Source organism: Herpailurus yagouaroundi, unplaced genomic scaffold (assembly GCF_014898765.1).
Source record: "Herpailurus yagouaroundi ecotype Mexico unplaced genomic scaffold, PumYag 77, whole genome shotgun sequence".
In the NCBI taxonomy this organism is placed as follows: Eukaryota; Metazoa; Chordata; class Mammalia; order Carnivora; family Felidae; genus Herpailurus; species Herpailurus yagouaroundi.
This window is the reverse complement of record NW_024412388.1, coordinates 31,812,417-31,822,991: the sequence shown is the minus strand read 5'-3', so window position 1 is coordinate 31,822,991 and position 10,575 is coordinate 31,812,417. Positions and strand designations below refer to the sequence as shown.

Below are 10,575 nucleotides of genomic sequence, written 5' to 3'. Positions count from 1 at the left end.
TTGTATCACGGGAAAATCAAAACTCTGTGGCATCTCTTTGCCGCTGTGGTGTGGTTTCACGTTTTCTGCACTTAGGGCTTTGGAAGGCATGCCTCTCCTCTGGTCCCTGTTTAACCAAAACATTCTGAGAGAGCCCCTACATCTACTCTTTCCCCAGGTCAAGGATGTGAGAGGAGGAAGACCACCCAAGGGAAAAACTGGGGGTCAAGAAACTTGGGCTCAGCTCTCTAGACTCCTCTCTGGATTATTGGGCCTCAGTTTCCCCATCTGCAAAATATGGCGGTTGGACCGGCCAGCCCTGGGAGCCTTGGAAGCCCTGACTTTTTCTGAAGGCTCTTGTTTCTCCTTGAGCTTCCCTGATACCCTTCCTAAAATTGCCTCCCCTCAATGCTGTCACTTTCCTATTTCCAGTTTCTTGTCTTCATAGCACTTAACACTCTCTGAAATGATCTTGTTCAGCTTTTGTTGTTTAATTTCTTTCTTTTCTTTTTTAAAGTAGGCTCCATGCCAAATGTGGGGCTTGAACTTGCAACCCTGAGATCAAGTGTCACATGCCATACCGACTGAGCCAGCCAGGTGCCCCGTCTAGCTTATTTTCTGTCGAGACAGTAATCTGCTGTCTGCTCCATGTGATCAGGGACTTTGTGGGTTTGGGAGAGCCACTATGACCTTGGCACCTTAAAGAGTGCTTGGCACATAGTTGAGATGAACAAACAGTTGTGAAACAAATGAATGAAGGGCAGACAACAGAGCCCTTTACTCTCTGAGGCAAGTCCTAGAGTCCCCATTTCTCAACAGGTGACGTGCTCAGCTCTGCCACACCTCTCTCTCTTCAGACATGTTGGTCCTAACTAATGGGCCTTCATGGTAGGGCATCCTGCCCCCAAAGTCCAGCCTCCTTCTTGGCTCCAGGCTGGAGCTACAACACCAAGTCAAGGTCTTTACTGACGCCTTGTGGCCATGGAGACATATAACAGGGACTGGGAGTCTTCCCAGGTAGGGGACGGTCAATCCCAGGTGGCCCTGCTTCCTCCACCTGCAAACCAGCATTTATCCATCACCTGTGTTCCCCGGCTGATGTGAGGGATAGTTATGACTACAGAAGCAGATGTGCTTCTTGCCTTCCAGGAACTGAAGTGACACCTGGGGGAAAGAGTGGAAGGGTATGGGTCATTAGGTCCAGGAGAGGAGCCAGGGGAGAGTCTCGTGAGAGGGAAGGCAAGAGGTAAGGGCAGAATCCACCCAGGCGAGCAGGCAGGGTAGCCTGGGTCTTGGGCCTCAGGATTCTCCTCCCAGGGTATCTGTTTTCCAGCAATCTTCCCCCTTTCTTCCAAGAAGTCCTCCTTGTCTCCCACCCACTTTAGAGTCTGTGTGGGAAATTAGAAGAGAAAGTGAAGAAGGAGAAGGAGGAGGAGGAGGAGGAGGAGCAGGAGGAGGAAGAGAAGGAGAAAGAGAAGGAGAAGGAGGAGAAGAAGAAGAAGAAGAAGAGAAGAAGAAGAAGGAGGAGGAGGGGGAGGGGGAGGAGGGGGAAGAGAAAGGGGGGAGGGGAGGAGGAAGTGTTTGATGCCCACAGAAGTAAATGGTACAAAAATAAAGGTGTGTAAGGAGAGTTTAAAGAATGTTCTGCTTTGGGCAGCTCTTTCTGCCCAAGGGTCCTGGCCCTGTGCTCTAATAAAATCACCTTTTTTGCACACACACAAAGAATGTTCTGCTTCTTAAGAAATATACATATTTATTTTTAAATTTACATCCAAGTTGGTTAGCATATAGTGAAATAATGATTTTAGGAGTAGATCCCAGTGATTCATCCCCTGTGTATAACACCCAGTGTTCACCCACACAAGTGTCTTCCTTAATGCCCCTTGCCCATTTAGCCCATCCCCCTACCCACAGCCCCTCCGGCAAACCTATTTGTTCTCTGTATTTAAGAGTCTCTTATGTTTTGTCCCCCTCCTTGTTTTATCTTATTTTTGCTTCCCTTCTCTAATGTTCACCTGTTTTGTATCTTAAATTCCTCATATGAGCGAAGTCGTATGATATTTGTCTTTCTCTAATTTTGCTTAGCATGATACCCTCTAGTTCCATCCACGTAGTTGCAAATGGCAAGATTTCAAGGAATGTTCTGCTTTGTGATGTGCATTGGTAAACCTTTGACCTCACTGCTTCCTGTAAAATCCACCTTACTAGCTGTATTAGTCAGGTCTTACTGTGATAATGTTGTGAAATAAACAAATCCAAAATCTCAGTGGCCTAGAAAATCAAGTATGATTCCATACTCCTGAGTCTGTATGTCAAGCATGGTATTCAGCTGATATTGGCTGGATCAGGCTGGACTCCTGACTTTGAATCTGGTTCAGGTCTGCTCATACTCATTCTGGACCCAGGATGAAGGAACAATAGTCTCTCGTGGTGGAGGAAGGATGAACCAAGAGGTTTGACAGAATTCATTCTGCCTCTTATGGCCTTACCTTAGAATAAACATGCTGTCCTTCCCCGCACGCCCCCCCCCCCCAAAACTGACATTCCAATGGCCAAAGTAAATCCCATGGCCAAGCCCAAAGTCATTGGAGTGGTGGAGTGGACGCTGAGGTGCTCAGATACCTTTAGGGCCTGTGCACCCATTCTCCAGCTGCTGGCCCACAACCATCACTCACTGGGAATTGCCCCTGGCCATAGGAAACTGCTTAACCCAAAGTCACGCCGCCCTCCCCCGGGGGCAGCTCACGGCAGGTGATTGACTGAAGCAGGGAAACAAAGACCTGCCTCCTTTCCTCAATTTGGCAAAACCCTGAAGGGCTGACTGAGTTCCAGAGCTCCTGAAGGTCAGCAGATGCCTCAGTTGAAATTGCATTTGCAGATCAAATTCTCCCTCTGCCCAGTCCTGACATCCCCACAGAAGAATCTGCTGAGAGCACTCCCCGGTGAACCTCTGCCCACCACTCTGTCTCCGAATCTGAAGGAAAGCCATTGTAAGACAGGTGGGGAAGCTCACTCCACCCAAAGGTAGCCATGGCAACAAGGAAAGGAGAAAGACTTTTCAGACGAATAATACTGTCTACGACAACTGTTAAAGAAAGCCTCCTGGAGACAGATCCGATTTATTTTTTGCTTGCAACAAAATGCTGGGCACGTGCTCAGTGTGTATGCATCGATTTTATCTTTTCTACTGGGGTTCCAAATAGGCTACGCTGTAGCAAAGGTTCTGGAGCTAAAAAAAAAAAAAAAAAGATTCTGGGGCTTAAAAAAAAAAAAAAAAGGCACTCAGTCTGTGGCATTTGTTATGGCAGCAAACTAAGACACCAGTAGAGCAGCTTTCACAATCTTGTTGCACGCAAGAGGTGGGTGTGGAAGGGGAAAATGTGTCCGTCAACTTCTCAGAGGGAAAACAAAGAAGTTGTTGCGGCAACTGGAACTGTTCAAAGTACATCGCACAAGCGCTCTAAAGTGGGAAAGATGTAGCACGGGGTTTTTTGATCTGCAAGAGTGTAAAAATTGCAAGAGTCAGAGCACCCCATATGAGCTGAGCCCCTGCGGCACGGCAGTCCCAAGCTGCTAGGTAAGGCTTCTGGGCCACAGCCTTTAAGAGGCCCGAGCTTCCACGTTTGCCCTCTGGTCATGTAATGAAGCCCAGTCGAATCTAGCCACGTGGAGCAAAGACAAGCCATCCATCCTGTCGGACCAACCACGGTGCTGACAGCCGGTCAGTGAGGTCATCTTAGACCATCCCGCCCCAGTCAAGAAGCCAGGTGATGGCAACCACATTAGTGATCCCAGGTGAGACCAGCAGAGCTGCTCAGCTGAGCCCCCCCCCCCCAAATTGCTGACCCACAGAATCAAGAGTGAGTAAAATGGTTGTTGTTTTAAGCTATTAAGGTGTAAGGTGAGTTGTTACATAGCAATAGATAAAGACACACCAAGCTAAAATCGTATCTGCTCTCGAGACCATATTTGATGACTGTTTGGGGACTCCCATAGCCACCTGCAAACACTCCTTGCTGAGCCAGACAAACTCGGAAGATAAAGAGCGGCGTGTGCACCGGGTAACTGTGCATCTGTTTCCCCCAGGGGCTGGATGACCTCAGGCCCAGACCTGGGTCTCCCGCAGCGGTTCATCTTGTGTATTGTGCTGAGCCAGGACCTGACATACAGCAGGTGCTCCATAGACATTTACTCAATTAGTGAAATGCCATGGGACTTGTCTAGGTTAACAACATCTCCTGCTCGGATTACTGCAGCAGTCTCCGAACTGGGAACAGCCAGACTTGCTCCCTCAAATCCCTCTTCCAACCTCGGAAGAAAACTTTGTAAAATGGAAATCTAGCCCGGTTTCATCCCTGGTCAACATCTTTAGTTGGCTCCCAAATCCCCTCACGGTTAAGTCCCATCTCTTTGGAATAAATGACCTATGGAATCCTGAAGACCTTGATCTCTAATTCCTAAGCCCCGTCTTGTACCATTCTCTCCTTCATTCCCTGGGTCCAGCCACAGGGATTTCTTTCTAGTCCTTCGTGCCATATGCTCTCTGGTGCCTCTGGACCTTTATACATGCTAGACACTCTAGCCGGAACATTCGCCACCACCCAGTTCCTAAAACTGGCTAAATCCTACTCATCCTCCAGTCTATTCCATACTGCATCAACACCGGTTTGGGGTGATGGCTAATGGTTTGGCTGCACGGTCAGGGACTTAGGAAGCACAGAATTGGAGGATGGGTGACAAGGAGGACTTGGGATGAGGTATTTAGATGGACTTTCAGCAATGGGCACAGAGTGTAAAGATATTTCTATCCCAAGTGAAATCTCACCAAAGAGCATCCACGGCAGACAAGGCTCTTGATAATCAGATGGCTAAGATGGCACATCCCATGGACACCAGTTGGCCTCTTTCTGCAACTCCTCCAGGGCTCGTTCAACATGCTCTCGCACCACGTGGTCATGGTGGCAAGAAGGGAGACTATTTACAGGTTCAACAATATGGACTCACACCCCCCCCCCCCCCCAAAGCTCACCTGCTTAATGCCACTACTGTCTGTCCAATCTACCATCAGGAGAGACAGATGTTGAATACCCAACATGCCACAATTCTGCAGGGGTTCATCTAACCACCTGGTGCCAGGTTGATTCCCTGGGCCCTTCCCATCATGGAGAGGACAGTGACTTAGCCTCATTAACGCAGCTCCAATATACAGTTCCAGGCATCAATGAGCGGTAGTGAGAATAGCTTCTCCCACTATGACACCAAATAACTTACAGTATTAGTTTCTTGTAGTTGCCGTAACAAGTCACTACAAATTGGGCGACTTGAAACAACAGAATTTATTCTCTCACAGTTCTGGAGGCCAAAAATTCACCACCAGCCTCACAGGGCCCAAACCAAAGTGTCGAGCAGAGCTGTCCTCCCTCTGGAACTCTAGGAGAGAATCGTTCCTGGACTTTTCCCGCTTCTGGCTGCTGTAGGCATACCTTTGCTCTGGCCGCACTACTCCAGTCTCTGCTTCTGTCTCTAATTGCCTCCTCCTTTCCTGTGTGTGTAAGATTTCCCTCTGCCTTTCTCTCTTAAAAGGACATTTACAATTGGATTCAGGGCCCACCGGATAATCCAGGATTATCTCCCCCGAGGCAAGATCATTAACTTAATCACATCTGCAAAGATCCCTTTTCCTTACAAGGTAACATTTACAGATTCCAGAGATTAGGATCTGTTATCGTTGGGTGGCGATTATTCAGCCTACCGCACCCACTCACAAAACTTTTGCTTCTTGTCCCTGCAGTGTTGGGCTCCACCAGTCTGGAGGTCTTAGTTCTCAAAGGAAGGGAAGAAACCGTCTTCATTGCATTGGCTTTGGAAACTTCTAACTGGTCATTTTGGATTTCTCATGCCACTACACCAGCAGGCAAAGAAAGAGTTACTGTGCTGCCTGCCTAACTGGTCCTCGTCACCAAAGGGAAATTGGGATATTGCTAGCCAATAAGAATGAGAACTACGTCTAGAACCCAGGGATCCTTCAGGGCCCCTCTTGGTACTTCCACGGACAATAGTAAAAGTTAGCAAAGAGCTTTGGCACTCCAAACTGCGCAGGCCCATGGAAGATCCAGACCATTCGGGAATGATTATTTGGGTCTCTCCACCACCCAAAGAACCCCAACTAGCTGATGTCCTGGCTAAGGGCAATTACATATAAGAGAATTGCAAATATATACACACTCACACACATATTTACCCAATTAGCCATAAATATATATATATATACACATATATATATATGTATATATATATATATATATATATGTATATGTGTATATATATATAAAACAGAATTTATTTGTTAATTGAGTAAATATATATATATACATTTACTCAATTAACTATATATATATACATTTACTCAATTAGCTGTATATACACACACACACACACACACACACACACACACACACACACACTTACTCAATTAACAAACAAATATCTATCAACTATGGCACTGTGACCAGTTACCCAAAGGAGGTCCCTCACAGGCATGCATATCTTCTTCTGTGTCTGGTGTGTACATTGTATATTAATTAAGTACTTAATTTTTTCCTCCCTCCTTCTTCTCCCCTATTATTTTATATAAAGACTGTAAGTGGTTGCTAACTTTACAGTTCACTGTTTAGTTGTAGGTGGGCTTGTGACTTAATTAGAGGAGTAATTAACACCATCCAAATATGGATTCAATGACTAACTCCTGGAGATGGAGACATCTATCGGATGGTGGGACTTCGTGCTTTTCCTATTTGGGGGGAGAGGGTTATTATCCTCATTTGCAAGGTAGTTTCATCTTATTAGGTGGAAGCTACTGTTGTTATATATGGATGTTCAAGTACGTGTGGATTGATGTGTATGGGGACCAAGTGCCCAAAAGGGTGGATTGTGCCAGTTACGAAGCTATTGTCTTAGAGTTCCAAACACAGCCTTCTACACTCAACTCTGTGATCCTGGGGCTGGGACTCTGCAAACCACAGTACCTTTGTGAGCTGGCCCTGACAATAAGAGGCATTAGGGAAAGATTGGAAGGCAGGAGGAGTGGAGACTTCTTTCTTCCTTTGCTTAATAACCTTAACAGCGATAGCCTAACAGTTGGTGCCAGCCCTTAGCTGTTTTTCCGCACTCCCAGGAAAGCTTCACTGTATCCCCTAAAAGGTGCTGGCACTAGCCAGGCAACACCCTCCCTTCAGATTTCTGAGCCCTAGCAAGACAGGACTCCCCCAGTCAAGCCTGTGGGTTCTGCGAACCCCAACCTCTCCCCTCCATTCCTGCAGCCTTAGGAGAGGTAGCTGCTTCCTGCAGGAATTTCCTCTCAGTTACCTTAGTATTCTTTCTGTTCTTTCAAGCCCACCTATATCAATGTAATCTGTTCCCTATTGAAAATTCTCTTTGTTACAACCTAGCGTAGGGGCGCCTGGGCGGCTCAGTCGGATGAGCATCCAACTTTGGCTACCGTCACAATCTAGAGGTTTGTGAGTTTGAGCCTCGCATCGGGCTCTGTGCTGACAGCTCTCTCTCTGTCCCTCCCCCCGCTTGTGATCTGGCTCTGTCTCTCTCAAAATAAACACACATTAAAAAAAAAAAAAAAGTGTAGTTTCTGTTTTCCTAATCGGACCCTGACTGACACAAACGATTAGGAAGCTGGTACTCACTTTTCACTGGGACCCTAAGCCAAGAGAAAGTAAATTTGTAAGCGCCAGGGGTCATCATGAGAGGTCAGCCTGCCTGGGAGGGAGGCTGAGACAGAAGACAGATCCCTGACACGTTAAAGCGCCTAGATCTAGCTGTACCTACAACCATTCTGTCCTTTGGACAGTTTAGTTATCTGGGCCAATAAGTTTCATTTTCTTTTCTTTTTTTTTTTTTTTTTTTTTCTTAAGGCATAACGGGTTAGATTTTTGTTGTTTACAAGCAAAAGGGTGCTGACTAATTCAAATTTCTTCATCCCCACAACCCCAGACGAGGTGCCCCACCCCACAGCCGCTGAACAGCCAAAAGCAACCACCTCCTACTGAAAATTTTAATGAAACCAATACGTTAATAAGTTAACAAAGTGAGGTACTTGCATATCCGAGAACTGGGTTGGTGGGGGAACCTTGATCGTGGAAGGAGAGAAGGCTTCATCCCAAGTCTCCTTTGGTCAGAGGGTAATTCCGTTCTCCTGCCCCTCTCCGCAGCTCTGTCTCTGAGGGGATGGAGGGTAGCTGTCTGGGGACAGTGCAGGTGAGGTGAGCCAGGACAGGCTCCATCCAGGACATGATGGTCACATGCAGAGGGTGTGTTGGGGCAGAGGCTGGGCACCATGGGGCTGAGAAGACCCGGCCCCGGCCCTGGCGCTGGTGCATGCAGGTCCCCAGTCGTGAGATGCAGGCAGCTGGGCCTGAGCCCCTGTTCCCTGGCACCCCACAGAGGGTCACCATTGGTCCACTACCCATCACCCTCCTGCTACCTGCATTGGCTTCACAAAAGAGGGACAGGAAGATAGGGAGTACCAAAGAGGTGCCAAAGGGGGTACCAAAGGGGGCCTGGAGTGGATGGGGGGTACTTATGCCAGTATGGGGGGGCTGCCAACTGAAGTGGAGAGCGGGGTGTGGAACGAGTGGAAACAGTGCGTGTGAGTGCCAGGCACGCAGCTGGTGCCCGACAAATACTTGCTAAATGCATCATTATTGTCCCAGAGAGCGAGAGAGACTAGGAAGCCTAGGTGGAAGCAGGCCTGGTACCCACGCTGGGGAAGGGCCTGGGGTCTTTCTCGTGCTGTCCAGGCCCCCGAGGTCGAGGCCTGAGTTGTGCTGTATGGACACCAAGGAGGGCCCTTGGGAGCAGCAGAAGCAGCAGATAGGGCTCCTGGACCGGTGAGAAGTAGATCTTGAGAAAGGGGAGCTGGTAACACTCTGGGGTGAGGCCTGGAGAGGCCTGGGGCCACTTCAGAGCTCCCTCCCCTACCCAGATGGAGTGGCAGGCTCCCTCTTGGTGGACATCACCCTGCAAGGCCCGCCCACTGGCATCAGCGGCAGCGGCCCAAGAGAGGCTGAGGGGCGGTGTGCTCGTGTCTCCAAGCGTGTGTGGTTGTGTGCATCACTGTGAGTGTGAGAGACTCTCTGCATGTCTGGGGAAACTGTGTGTGACCATGGGAGCACTGTCCATGAGAGATGTGGGGCAAATACAGAAACTTGTGCTGTCAAAGGTGTCTGGAGGGCCAAGGAGGGAAGTGGACATCCAGCAGGAAGAAGGAGCCTCTGGGAGAGGGTCCCTGCAAAATGGAAGAAAGGCCCAAGCACTGCCCTTGGGGAGGAAAGGGAGAAACAAACAGGCCCCATGCGGGGTGAGGAGGGGGTGATAAGCCAAAGAACAGGGATGAGGGTCATGGCCAAGCAGCCTGAGACCAGCTACTGCTGGAGGCCCGTCTCCCAAGGAGGGAGGGGCAGAGGGACCCCATGGGGGTCCCCAAAGTTGCATATTTAACATAGGTTGCATATATGGTGCCCAACTGCCTCGTGGCAGGGTCCTTTGCTAGTCGGTACCTATGGGCACCTTGGGCCCACCCCCAAGTGGGGCGGGGACTTGGCGGGAGGGTTTCCCTGCTCTGTCCGAAGGGCGGGCCAGAGACCTCACCTTGCATAGCTGGAAGCTGGGTCAGGGCCCAGGACCCCAGCGCCCCACTCTCACTCCCGGGACAGTGCCCCTGCCAGGCGGGCTGTGTCGGGCCTTGATGGAACGGGCAGGGCACTGGGGGAGGGGGGTGGTGCGGAGGAGGCCGCGGGGCAGCTGCGGCGGCTGCCCTCGGTGCGGCCTGGCATCTCACGCTCCTGAGGTGGGGTGGGTCGCTGGCACCCCCACGGCGGGTATCTCGCCCACTCAGGCAGCTCAATACTGCGTGCGTGTGGCCTCTCTCCCCACAAGGGAGCAAGTTCAAGTAAGAGAGGAGTCCGGAGGCCTCAGAGGGCGGGTCCGAGCCCCAGGCCCAGGGGCTGGCCGTGTGCTGCCCCGCCCCTGAGAAGCCCCTCAGTCCATGTTGGTGCTGACCGAGCGGGAGATGCTGAGCGTCTGTGCGGAGACGGAGATGTCCTCGTGGTCCACAGGGCTATGGTAGTCGGAGGTGATGTCGGGGTCGAAGAGCGGCACTTGCACGGTGCCCAGGCTGGCCGAGGTGCCAGAGCGCAGGCAGCGCGAGTAGAAGCCCAACAGCAGGTCCAGCTTGTGCTCGATGGACTGCACCTGGGGGCGGGGCGCGGTTGGAGGCGGGGCTTGGGGCGGGGGCGGGGTTTGGGGCGGAGCGCGGGGCCAGGACGCGGGGCTTGGCCGGGGAGGGGCGTTTCTGGGAGACGCGGCTCCTCCCGCGGGAGGTGAGACAGGAAAGGCGGAGCTTGGCCGGCGGGCGGGACGAAGGAGGGAAGCGAGGGGGTGGGGAGGCGAGGTATTCCCGGAGGGAAACTTAGTTGTGATTGGTTGGAATAGTCCGGGAGCTAGAGACAGACAACTGAGGCGGGGTTACATGGAAACAGGTGAAATTTAGACGGGTTTATCTGAGACGTTAGCGACTTGAAGGCG

General features: G+C 50.5%; 1 protein-coding gene across 1 annotated transcript in view; it reads right to left on the bottom strand.

Annotated features, from left to right (window-relative positions):
- Positions 1-8,030: 8,030 nt before the first annotated feature.
- Positions 8,031-10,575, bottom strand: part of KCNQ4 (potassium voltage-gated channel subfamily Q member 4) — a gene marked incomplete at its 5' end in the record, with an annotated part of 53,949 nt that continues 51,404 nt past the window's right edge. Inside the window, one exon of the mRNA XM_040455844.1 lies at positions 8,031-10,242. Within this exon, the coding sequence (XP_040311778.1) occupies positions 10,030-10,242 (213 nt within the window). The remainder of the gene's footprint in view (positions 10,243-10,575) is intronic.